This window comes from Phyllobates terribilis, unplaced genomic scaffold (genome assembly GCF_046119375.1).
Source record: "Phyllobates terribilis strain yellow unplaced genomic scaffold, ASM4611937v1 Scaffold_11__3_contigs__length_659146591, whole genome shotgun sequence".
NCBI classification, from domain to species: domain Eukaryota; kingdom Metazoa; phylum Chordata; class Amphibia; order Anura; family Dendrobatidae; genus Phyllobates; species Phyllobates terribilis.
Window position 1 is genome coordinate 237,451,198 of NW_027362771.1, and position 13,303 is coordinate 237,464,500.

Sequence of the window (13,303 nt, forward strand, 5' to 3'; positions counted from 1 at the left end):
CCTGAGCAATGCATGCGACTAGTTTCTCTATGCAGGAGGCGTTTTGAAGCTGTCATCACCAACAAAGGCTTTTGTACAAAGTATTAAATACATTTCAGTAGGCGTGTTCAATACTTTTTCCCTGAGTCATTTCTCATTATTACACATACCGTATTTTTCGGACCATAAGACGCACTTTTTTCCGCCAAAATTTTGGAGGAAAATGGGGGGTACGTCTTATAGTCCAAATGTTGGGGGGGTATATTTATGTGTGGTGTGGGGGGGGCGAGGTACAGGAGGCAGCAGCCGCCTGCTGCAGCCTACACTGTCCCCGCTGCTAAAGAAAATGAATATTCACTGCTCCCCACGCCCATGGGGCGTGGGGAGCACTAAATATTCAAGCTCCTTAATAGCAGTATACAGTGTAGCCGCGGTGCGGCTGCTGACGGCTATTTCCTGTGCCCTCTGTTAAAGGGCATGAATATTCAACCTCTCTCCATGCCCATGGGCGTGGGGAGGGGGTGGATATTCATGCCCTTTAATGAGGAGATAGCCGGCAGCAGCAGCAGCCGCAGCGCGGCTCCGCTGTGTGCCGGCTATGAAGGAGACTGAAGTCACTGCTCCCCGCGCTCACAGTCCCGGCGTGAGGAGCAGTGACTTCCGGCAGCTGATCTCTCCTTGTGAGCCGTGCATGTCAGTGACGTCATGCGCGGCTCACATGGAGAGATCAGTGCAGGCAGACCGGACGCAGCACTGGAGGAGAGAAAAAAGGTCAGTAGGAGTGTTTACTTTTTTTTAATGTGCAGCCTGATGGGATTAGGGGTGCCATGCATACTAGGACAGGGATGAGGGGGTGCCATGCATACCAGGACAGGGATGAGAGGTGCCATGCATACCAGGATGGAGTGATGCCAGGCATACCAGGATGGGGATGGGGACCACATATAAAAGGACGGGGGGGCGGCATATATACCAGGATGGGGGATATTGTCAGAGTTGGGGGACATACCCCTATACCAGTGTCAGCAGAAGACCCCTCCCCCTTAAAAGTGCATCATGACCACATTTTTTGCTTAAATTTTTATTTTTCTCCTCTAAAACCTAGGTGCGTCTTATGGTCCAATGCGTCTTATAGTCCGAAAAATACGGTAATTTATGGACATCTATGGTTTGATCTCTTTCCCTGTGTGGATTGGATGGGTTGTTACTGACATCTGGTGAGAATTATATGTCAATAGCACCTTTAGAAATGTACTTACTTAGAAAATTGGTGACGTGGTCAATACTTATTTCACCCGCTGCATCTAAAAATGAAATGCTTCTGCCATATGCAAGTTTTAATCGTAAAATACATGTGGTTTGAAGGAGTACATCACATAAAAAAAAAAAAAAAAGGATCAACCTTAAAGCGTGTGTACACCTATGCAAACCATTTTGCACATATGTATAGATATCAACTAGATCTAGTTTTACATTGATTTATTTGGCACTGATCCCTGGTTACAGCCTTCCCAAACTACATTCACAGTTGTGCTGGCTGCCTCTTGAATCTGTTAACATTCTGTCCTTTCAAATACACAGGATCCAGACAGTATTTGTAATTTAAGCATCTTTTACTATGAAAAAATAAAACAGTGCCTCTTATCTATCATTTTATCCCTCTGCCAAATGAATTCCTCTACGGGGCATATTTCTGTGAACTACTCTTTTTTTTTTAAAAAAAAAATATATATATAACAGAAAACATCAGAGAATGTGAAAGAAAATAATGATAATAAATCAGCAGAAACAAATGTGACTCCAGAGTAGAAATCGCAATTACCAGTACAAGCACAGTGGGTGTCATTTCTTTCTAAACTGAAGTATCCATCTACACATTCAAGGCAAAATGGCCCAATATACTCCGCATTACAGCGACATGATCCATCTCCACTTCTGGTGCCGTCACCACTGCAAAATCCATTACCGTGACAAGGTCGTTCTGATCCACCTAGACAAGCTAGAAATATAAAAGCAAATTAAATAGGTATGATCTTAGTGTGTTAGTATTAGAAGACTAGCAGATTAGAGTTTAATCAATGTATAAGAAGCTTAGATTTTCAATATGGATATGCGTACAGAAAATATAAAGCAGAGTACAGTTCTGGAGTAGTTTGACCAGCAGCTTCTTCTACAGGTCCTCATGCACACTTGGCCAAATGTCCACTCAATGGTAAGAAGGGAGTAAACGATTGCTGCTGCCGCACAGCTCTGGGGGCAGCTCATCTACGGGGAGAGCAAAATATCACATATCTGACCCTTCTTTTCCAAAACATCCTCTTTTGGAGGAAAGTCAGGTAACCCACACCCAAGATGGTCAGACAATCCAGCCGAGATAGACTTAGGGGTTCATCTGGCACTCATTAATGGACATGGCTACCTTTAAGGAGGACGTCCATTACACCATCAACCCATTCTTAAATATTATTATTCCCCAGTGGAAGACAAACATAACAGGTACTCACCACGAGCAGCGGTTATGCCATGTGAGCACTGCAGTCAATCAGTTGGTAATGAGCAGCAATTCTCACACTTCCTTAGGACAGCTGAGGTTTGAAAGAAGTGTGAGCAAAGAAGCACATTAGTGACAGCTGATTGGCTGCAGTGCTCATTTGGCATAACCATGTCATGCAAGCCACAGGCAGACCCAGCGCCGACATTGCTAGAATGGCACCGGTGTGGGAGGGGAGTATGTGTTATTATTTTACACTGGGGAATATAATATTCAAAGGGGTAGTCTAGTCTTAGGCTACAAGTCTGCAGTCATTCTGTGTGACTGTAGACTTGTGAATCCTCACGTCGTGCGCACTGTGTGCTATGAGGATTCTCCAGTGCCGGGACGAGAAGTGTGCGCGTGACAGAAAGTATGTGATTTGCATACCATGTGGTCACATGACAACTAGATGAGCATGGCCTCACTCAATACACTTGCAGTGAGCGAGGCCGGGCACAGTCTAGTAGGAATGTGGCAGTAAGTATGCAAGTCGCATACTTGCTGTCATATGACAGCCTGCTCCCAGCACCAGAAAATCCTCACAGTGCGCGCAATGTGAGGATTAACAAGTCTGCAGTCACATACAATGTGCAGGTGAGAGTTAGTGGTCATAACCATGGATACCCAAGCTACTCCAATGCCCTGCACATGACGTAAGGGACATAGCGAATCAGAAGAACTATACTACATTTCTAATTGGAGGTATTTGCTAATAGTATTATTATTACACCTACTACATATTGTGATAGAATCTTGCAGATGGGGATACCCCTTTAATTCACTAACAGGAACTAAAGCCATTGACTGTAGTGAGGAATTAAAACACAAAGAATAAAAACTGTCTAATGTTTCATAATCCACCAATTACACCTTATATAGAAATGAAAAAGTATATATAAAAATTACATAAAATGTCTATTTTAATTTATAATTCTTTACCTAAGCAGTCGGGTCCATATGTCCCTGGAGGGCAGCACACTTTGATAGTTTCTATGCAAAACCATTTTAGTAAATCTGGATATTTCTTCCTCCTATCAAGTAACAAAACACCAAATACTAATTAAAAATATAAAAGTATATAAAAGGTGTTTTCACATAATGAACGTTTAGCACCTAAGTACAGGAACGTCTGATAGCTGGGGACTCCACCGCTCCTCTTCCTCACTGCACAGCTGTAGTGGGGTCCCAGACATCAAATAATCCCTTCTACCAAAATGAGCCTCTGTACTAATAGTAAAAGGAAAAAGAACTAACCACTGTAAAGATCTAAATGCTAGCCCCGAGATAACAGATACCTGCATTGTGTCAGGAAGGATGAGATGTGGTAACATACTGAAATATCAGCAATGTTTTTCAAGAGTTAGGCCTTATTCAGACATGAAATTTTGGTGTCTGAGTGCCATTTGTGATTTTCACGGACAGCACTTGTACTTGTGATAGTTTATTCACGTGTCCGTGATTTTTTGTGGACCATGCGGTACTTGGAAAATGGTGGAGTCATGTCGGATCAAAATGGGCATAGCGAGTCTATTGGACAGTGAAAAAAAGAAATAAATAGTGCCGCACTCGGATTTTCACAGACTGATCAAAAATATTTCAGTCCATTTTTTTTGTACATGGAAAAAAAACAAAACGGACATCTGAAGAAAGCCTAACAGTAATAAAATAAATCAATGAAACGAACTGTAGGCTAGAAGGATCATCTTAAAAGGGGTTGTCTGGGCTCATAAGAAAATTCTGCAGTCAATCTATGTGAATGCAGACAGTCAAATCATAAGTGAGGTGCGCACACTGTAAGGATTCCCCAGTATTCCATATCCAGCTGGGCGGTCACCTGCAGATTAGAATCCCGCGCTTTTCTCAATTTTCTTCCATCAAGTGAAGCCAGCTGAGTTTGGTCGGCACGTGACGGTAAGTATACAAATCACATACATGTGGTCATATAACCACCCACTAGTACGGGGTATACCGGAGAATCATGACAGCATGTGCACCAGACACTGTCATGATTTCGCAGTTTGCAGTCACATAGTGACTCAGACAATCCTAAACCATTTAGTTTTGATGCTGAATCATTACAGCTTATATTTGAAAAATGTATCTTCAGTCTTTAATGTAACACTCCGGATATTTTTCTCTCTTTAATTCATCCTGTCATTAGTCTACCAATATACACTATTCTGCCAGTATTACCTTATTTAGTTGTTCCTTTCTATCTTGAAACTCATGGTATACTTCTCCTCAGTATCACATGTGATCACAAGGTGACCGCCTGGGAATAAAAATGGCTGTGTGTTCTATGAAAAGGTTCATCTCAGTCACCAGAACTTCGGTATGATAAAATTGCATGGAAGGGGCGACTGAAGTTCTCCACAAGGGAAAAAAAAAAAAAAAAAAACACTCCTCTCACAGATAATGATGATGAATGCACAGCTACTGTTACACAGTTATAATGGAGGAGATCACACATCAGCTTAATGATTATATAGTTATAGAATTGATTATTTACGGGAATATAGAAGGAAAGATATTTACAGCGTGACCCAGAAGGCAGAGATGGTACTGACCCTAGCTGCCCATGCAATGCTGTACTAATGCATCATGGGTTTGATACAGTAATAAAATGAATGAAAAGATCTAGGAATCAAGATGGTATCTGAAGGGAGAAAAACAGGAGGCTGAACTACTTGGAAGTAAATATACTGTAGTGTCATAGAATCAAGCAGGAATAAAAGGAATGCTTATTTTTAACTATGTGGCTGTATATGATATACAAGTATAACACAATGAGGATATATTTCCTCCATTCAGGTACTTAAAGGGGTTGTCCGACCTTAGAGTACAAGTCTGCAGTCATTCTATGCGACTGTAGACTTGTGAATCCTCACATCGTGTACACTGCGCGCTGTGAGGATTCTCCAATGCTGGAAGGAGTGGCGGGCATGTGACCACAAGTATGTGACTTGCATACATGTGGTCACGTGCCAACTAGATGGGCACAGCCTCGCTGAATACACTTGCATTGAGTGAGGTCAAACACAGTCTAGTCGGAATGTGGCAAGAAGTATGCAAGTCGTATACTTGTAGTCACATGTCTGCCTGCTCCTGGCACCAGAGAATCCGCACAGCGTAGACAATGTGAGAATTAACAAGTCTGCAGTCAAGGAGGATTTGTTTACATGCAGTCATGTGCAAACTAGAAGAGCGTGGCCTCGCTCAATGCAAGTGTATTGAATGAGGCCGGACAAGTCTAGTAAGAATGTGACCGAAAGTATGCAAATTGCAAACAGTGCACACAGTATCCGTGATGTGACTGCAGACTTGTAGCTTAAGACCGGGCAACCCATTAAATAAGCAGAAAAGTAACAGAGTCTGATGAACGTTATCGATGATGTCACGAATACTAAAGAACACATAACCACCGATAGCACCCTATTGAGACAAAGGTGAAGGACAACCAGTATTCTCCCAACTCATATGTAGTCTTTTCTTCACCCAAGGCAAAGATTAAAAAGGGTAAAATGCCCTCATCATGGCAGAATGGATTGTGCGAGCCCCCTTTGCACCCAGGACACATGTCCTGCCAGCCCCCCTCCCTTATCCAGGCTACTGGACAAGGATGAATTACAGAGAAAGGCTATTGCAAAGTTGGCCAAGTCTACTGGTAGGCATCAGCTCCTTATTGACAGGGAACATTTTTTGGTTTTGCACTTTAATTTCATCCACCTCTTCTTCCATAGCAGTATGAAGGCTTGATTTTTTCATTACAAAGTTGTAATTTAGAGTGACATTATTCATTTTACCATATAATGTACTGAAAAACGGGAAAAAAATCCAAGTACAGTGAAACGGTTAAAAAAGGCCATTGTTTTTGGGGCTTCAATTTAACACCATTCAGTGTGTAATAAGAATGAGCTGGCAAAATAGTTTTTTGGGTCAATACAGATGTGATGATACTAAACTTTTTTATATAGTAAATTGGCTATAAAAAAAAAAAATAAAAATTTTTAGAACTTTGCAATAAAAAAAAAAATTATGTTTATGTCATTTTCTGAGGCCCGTGCTTTTTCATTTTTCTCTTGATTGAGCTGTATGAGGGCTTGTTGTTTTTTGGGGTGGCGAGCTATCATTTTATTGGTATCATAATTGGAAATACATAATGCTTTGATCACTTTCTATTGAATATTTGGACGGAGATATGGCAACTGAAAAACAGCAATTATGGTGTTTCGATTTTTGTTATGCCTTTTACCATATAGGTTAATTCATTTTATATATTTCACTGACCAGATTTTATGGACTAAGCAATACCAAATATGTGTGTGTTTTTGTTAAAGGGAATCTGTCACCCCCTGGGAGTTATCAGAGCTCTAATATGGGCACACAGGTGATTATAGATTATTTCAGTCACCTGCATGCCCATATTAGCGGTCTGATTGCAGAGAAATATCTTTTTATAAAATCCTTTTTCCTAGGCTTGGCGACCAAGGGACGCCAATATATTGTGTATATAGTGGGCTCAGAAGCTCGTAGCCCACGCCATACAGGGCAGGTGCTGGCTGTGTTACACAGTCAGCACTTGCCTTCAACACCAGTGATCAGAGCTAGCTCTGATTGCTGCTGTTTAACCACTTAACTACCACTGTCAACCTCATATAGCAGCATTCAAGCAGCACATCGCTGGTTGGGTACCCATCAGTCCTCTAGCATCACACTGGCGGCGTGCCAATGAGTTGCCATGGCAGTAGGGGACCTATTGAAGGCCTCCATCGCCACTATACTTATACTACTGTGAAGCCCAGCCTGTGGCTAGGTTTAATTGGAGATTATAATTTTTACCATATACTGAAATTCTAGTTTGATGGTTCAGGTCCTTTAGGGGGACTAAAATAAGTGAAAAGTAAAAAAAAAAAGTAATGAAAACATGAAAGTTTGCATCACACTCCCATTTCCCAATTCAAAATTGAGGAAGTTAAAGGGAATCTGTCACCCCTTGGGAGTTATCTGACCTCTAATATGGGCATACAGGTGATAGAAATATAAATCTATACATACCTGTGTGGCCCATATTACACAATACACAATAACTGTTTTAGGATGCACGTGTATGTCCTGTATTTCGGGAAAGGGTTAATGTTGCAATGCAAGCCACAGGAGCTAGGAGCTGCAATATGCAGATGTTCTCTTTAGGCTTCATATTTAAGTTTTTCTAAGGGAGAATATAAAGTAGGAAATAATTGCCAAATTCATTATAAAACTTACATTTTAAACCACCATTTCTCAATTTGTTCCTCATGTTCTTCTACCATGACATTGCACTCAAAGTCACTGCTGTCACATAGATTTTCAATAATCTCCACAAGGCGGATTTCACTACAAAAAGAAAAATATCATAAACATTGTTATATTTATTTCATACTTAAAATTAGAAACAAAATCCAGCACTGCTTACCCAGGATAATTTACATTTTAAGCTGTGTTTATTTTACCATGAAAATTTGATTTTCTTATTATCCAATATATACCCAGCTTGACAGCTGCAGCTTGCACTGAGCAGTGTGAGATCTCAGCAGCAGGAGGGACACTGAGGAGCTGTCAATCAAACTTGGTGGGAGGAGATCAAGTTTCATAAAGAATTACTCAGACATTCTGATAGAGAGTCTAAGACTGCATTCACATGTTGCAGCAGTGTTGCATTTCTTCGCTTTTGGAGCACCACGGTACATGTTAGATCTCAATTGCATTTTCGGCTGTAAATTGCAGCAAAAAAATAAAACAAAAACATGGACACAATGTTGAACACAGCCTGACAGATCTATTTAATCATGCATGCAGTTCATATATTGACAGATCGGCTTTAAAGGGACTGTCAGCACAGAATGACTGTTCAAACCAAGTCCAGGCGCTCGGTGCTTCATGGCGGGGCCAATCATTTCTATACACCTTCCTACTATCTCCGCCCTTCTCTGGATCTATAAAGTAGAGATTGAGGGGAAAAAAGCAGGTGGGAAGGTATATGTAAAAGATGATCCACGACATGGTGCACCAAGCGTCAGAGCTTAGTTTGCACAGTCATTCTGTGCTGATAGAGTCCGTTTAACGGCAGACGAAGTTGAATAGATTTTTCCACTGCTCACAGTCTTTGTTCAATGTAAAATATGTGTAATCTCTTGAAATACTCCAGTACCTAGACTCATATCTGGAAAGCGTTTTTTCCTCCCAAGCAGTATTTCCTCCTCCAAAATTCGATTTTGATGTATGTTCTAGTCCCTGCAATAAAAAAAAAATCATAAATTACAGTAAAAGTTACACTCAGATAAAAACCTAAATTAAAAAGAAAGTTTGTCAGCCTAAACTGACAGTATAGTCTTGCAAGGAATAAAGCCCCTATTAAAAAAAGAAAACTGCACCTTTAGTGCATGTTCACACTATGTCTTCTGTGCAAGTCTGCTCCAAAAAACGTGAAAAAATTGCTCACAAAAAGCTAAATCTTCCTATTATTATCTATGGAAAAACGATCTGATGTTCTTATGTTCTGGCTGTTGAGTGTCTCTTAAATGTTTCTGGCTTTCAAATATGCCAAGAGTGTAAAAGAAGCGCTATGGACATTCTCTGGGCGTTTTCCACCAGGACGATGGTCCATACTTTACAATACAAGGTGAATGGGAGAGCTTAGAAGTTGCTTGGCATCTTTTTGAGAGTTCTGTCAGCGTTTTCTCTTCAAAAATTGCTAGCATTATATTAACTGCTTAAAAAAACTGCTGAAAATTACACCAGAAAAAAAAATATGAAAGGATAGGCAGAAGAAAAAAAAAAGTTTAGAGAAAACACCGAATAAAAACTTCTGTTTGAAACAGTTTTTGATGGTCGGGAAAAAAAAAACAACAATACGTACTGTGAACGTACACTTAGTGTTATAATCACTACCTCTGTTCTGTAGAAACTGAAGTTTATGCTAAGTAGTCTGTTCGGTGCACCCTGGGTGTGACAAACCAGCTCACTGCACCGTTTTGCATGTTCCCACGTCCCTCACTAGTGACAGACAATGATGGCTTACTTAAGCTTTCTCTGCACACAGTGCTCCCTTCAGGCAAGCAAACGCTGTCAATCACCAGTAAAAGGCGAGGATATGCAACAGTAGTGGGTGGAATGCTGCACTGAGACTCTTTGCTACACCAAGGGTACACTGAGAATCCTAATTAGCATATTTAGTTAAACATCAGATTCAGCAAAATAGACAGCAGTTATAACACTAGAGGTTCAGTTTTTATAGGGGCTGTGTCCCCTACAAGGCTACGTGCTTATTGTATACAGGTGGTTTGGGCTTATAGACTCCTTTTTTAAAAAGGTACAAATAATGTTTCTGGCTCCAGATAGAAGTTTGCAGGTGATGATTGGAGGTGCAGTTGGTATGCTCTACGCTTATGGCAGAAATGGTTGGAGCACTATTGGAGGTATCCTTTAAAGCAAAGCAGGCAACTGCATATATCATTCTCAAGGACGGAGGGATCTTGAAATTTTATAGTTTACAGCTTGTTGCCTAGGTTACCCCAGACCTCAGAGTAGCCGGTTTCCTAGGCAATGAGTGACATCTGCGTGACAAATCAGGGATGTTCATGGGCGGATATGATTTTTTGGCGCCAACAAGCCAGAACCCCGAACACGAATTTGAAATGCCGAACAAATTCGCTCAACACAAGTCACATACTCCCCTTCACCCCTGAGTAGTGACATCTTGCTCCCACCACGCCTCACAGTAGTGACACCCAGTGCCACCATTAATCACACCGAGGCAGTGTACTAACATCCAGGTGTTAAAGGGGTTGCTGCTCTAAAACGGCATGTGCAGACTAGACTGTATCCAGCCTCGCTCAATGCAAGTGTAGCAAGTCAGCCGGATACAGTCCAGTCGGAATGTGGCCAGCAGTAAACAAATCGCATACTTGGGGTCACATGACTGTTCGCTGCCGGCACAGTGCGTGCGATGTGAGAACTCACAAGTCTGCAGTCAGAGTTTTTGACTGGAAAACCCCTTTAACACCTTACCTTCAGGCTGTGCGCCCACGATGCGTTTAAGCATTTCCCGCAGCGGCAAAAACGCTTAAAAAACGCATGGTAGAAGGCCTGCCATGTTCCCCAATGATAATCTGCATGTGCTGTGCACATACTGCAGAAATTTCCGCTGCGGATTATCATTGCGGAAAAAACGCAGCACTACCAATTATTTTGCGGAAGCGCTGCGTTTTCGCCGCCATTGACTTGCATTGGAACGCATGGATTTCGCATTACTTGATCTGTACATGCGGATTCCATGCGTTTCAATGTGCGGATGGTACCCGGGTGTGGAGGACAGGAGACTCTCCGCTTGTCTTCACTTGCCGGCAACTCGCGGTGGACTCAAGGACCTGCGCTGACGTCATAGTCATGTGATGGCAGGTCCTTCAGTGTACCGCGAGCTGCCGGCAGCCAGGACGGAGCGAAGCAAGATTCCGGGGGCCATCAGAAGTTAAGTATAGATTTATTTTTTACCATTCTTTTACAGTCACACTATATGAATCCATGCTGGTTGCATGGATTTATACAGTGTGACCAAGTTGTCAAGCACTTTCCAAGTGATGCTAAAATCGCTTGGAAAGCGCTTGACAGCCCGCATGCGGAAATGAAAGTGAAGAACGCTTCACTTCCGCTTGTCCCTGGCAGGAGAAACGCATGTAAAATCCACATGTACAATCCGCATGCGTTTTTTTTGCCAGGGAGATGCAGAAACGCTCAGGAAAAAATCCGGAGCATTTCTGCATCGTGGGCACATAGCCTAATTCGGTATTCTCGCATTAAAGAGAACCAGTCACCATCTCAAAAGTAAGCAGTCCTTGCTCTTATTTTATTCCTGCGGCTTCCCTGAGCATGCAGTTTTGTTTTTCAATTGCACCATACAGTCCCAGATATCAGGATCTGTTTATTTAGTGCTAATTTTATGGTCTCTACTAAGGGGCGTAGCTCAGAGGGTAGTAATACATGCCCCAGAGACTCCTGCCAGCCACGCCCCTCTGGTAAGGACTCAAAATTAGCACTAAATATAAAGGTCTCCATCTCTGAAACCTGAATCCTCAGGGGAGCAGGGAAATAAAATAACAGCAAGTACTGGCTACTTGTCACCCGGTGACAGCCTGGTATTAAAGGTGTTCTATAAGCGCTCTCCCACCACACTGTCACATCCAGCTTCCAGCACCTCCTCTAGCTGGGATTATCATCATATCTCCAGATTACTAAATGTATCCAACCTCCCCCTGCCAGTATATGCACATCCAGATCTGCTCCTCTCTGCAGGGCTACTCACAAAAGTCACCATCTGGAGACCTGCTCTTCACAGCTGTTTTCTAGACCTGACGCTATGCTACAAAGCTGGCAGACAGCTGTGTGCCACACATCATGGGCCGCAAGCCACAAATGGTTCCTGAGACACAGGGTGGGGATCCCTGACTTAGACCCATACCACTGGTCCGACATGTCAGTCCTCAGGAGAGCAACAGAGGTCACAGCGCAGCGAGTATTAGCGACATCTAGGACAGCGGCGGTCACAGCAGCCAGTATTAGCAACATCTAGGACAGCGGCGGTCACAGCAGCCAGCATTAGCGACATCTAGGACACCAGAGGTCACAGCAGCCAGCATTAGCGACATCTAGGACACCAGAGGTCACAGCAGCCAGCATTAGCGACATCTAGGACACCAGAGGTCACAGCAGCCAGCATTAGCGACATCTAGGACACCAGAGGTCACAGCAGCCAGCATTAGCGACATCTAGGACACCAGCGGTCACAGCAGCCAGTATTAGTGACATCCAGGACACTAGCGGTCACAGCAGTGAGTAAAGGGTGACATCTAGGACAGGAGTGAGGAGCCTGTAGACCCCCTCCATACATCCATCCATACGAGGACTGGGCTCACCAGTGGCTCAGACCCGGCACCCTGCGATGAGCAGGATTACTGCGCTGTTTACCTCGTGGAACCTGTCCACTATCTTCTTGCAGGAGTCACACGGGCTCTTCTCTGCAGTGGAAGCAGCGCAGCAGCACAGTAGCAGCAGGAGGTGGAAGGACACGGGGGCTGTGGGGCGCATGGTGGTGGATCACCTCGCAGGACACATGCACAGACTCTGGCAGAGTGCCGCCACCACCGCAGGACCAGACCGCATCACATTCATTGCAAGCGGCATCCCAGCCTCGCACTTCCGCGTCCTGTCTGCGCTTTCTGATTGGTCTATCCCTTTAATCAGCCAGGATGTGGACCAATTGCCTTTCGCCACGCTGGGGCCAATCAGCTGTCCACGCGTACTGGCGCTGCCGGTACTCAGTGCGGAGCTTGCGGTCCCGGCATGCTGTGCGACCAGCGCGGAATCACAGTCTGGCCGGGGAATGAAGCCGGCGCTGCGCTCTCACCACCAAGTCGCCTGTACGGCGGGGAGAGGGGAAAGTGATGCGCTCACATGCATTTATGTGCCGAGCGTGTCATGGATGGGGGTGCAGCTCCCACTCTTCTCCAGCAGGGGACGCTGTCACATAAGGCGATGATCGGAAGGGGCATGAGCTATCCTCCAATATGGCGGCGCACAGGCGCTCCGGGAGACCGGCTCTCCTGCTGCTGTCACTAGTGGCCGCGGCCGCCGTGCACCTGATCGCCTGCCCGTACACCAAGGTGGAGGAGAGCTTCTCCCTGCAGGCCTGCCATGACGTGCTGTACCACCGACTGGCGCTGGAGCAGGTAAGCGCCGCTTGGGCCGCCGTCATGGTCG

General features: G+C 43.9%; 2 protein-coding genes across 2 annotated transcripts in view; one reads left to right on the forward strand and one right to left on the reverse strand.

Annotated features, from left to right (window-relative positions):
* CRELD2 (cysteine rich with EGF like domains 2) overlaps nt 1–12,783 on the reverse strand; it is a 28,447-nt gene extending 15,664 nt beyond the window's left edge. Inside the window, exons 1-5 of the mRNA XM_073652129.1 lie at nt 12,512–12,783; nt 8,700–8,782; nt 7,775–7,885; nt 3,452–3,543; nt 1,802–1,978 (exon numbers count right to left, since the gene is read on the reverse strand). Coding sequence (XP_073508230.1) covers nt 1,802–1,978; nt 3,452–3,543; nt 7,775–7,885; nt 8,700–8,782; nt 12,512–12,631 — 583 coding nt within the window. The 5' untranslated portion in view covers nt 12,632–12,783. The remainder of the gene's footprint in view (nt 1–1,801; nt 1,979–3,451; nt 3,544–7,774; nt 7,886–8,699; nt 8,783–12,511) is intronic.
* Nucleotides 12,784–12,813: 30 nt separating this feature from the next.
* Nucleotides 12,814–13,303, forward strand: part of ALG12 (ALG12 alpha-1,6-mannosyltransferase) — a 34,702-nt gene continuing 34,212 nt past the window's right edge. The window contains exon 1 of the mRNA XM_073652128.1: nt 12,814–13,272. Within this exon, the coding sequence (XP_073508229.1) occupies nt 13,111–13,272 (162 nt within the window). The 5' untranslated portion in view covers nt 12,814–13,110. The remainder of the gene's footprint in view (nt 13,273–13,303) is intronic.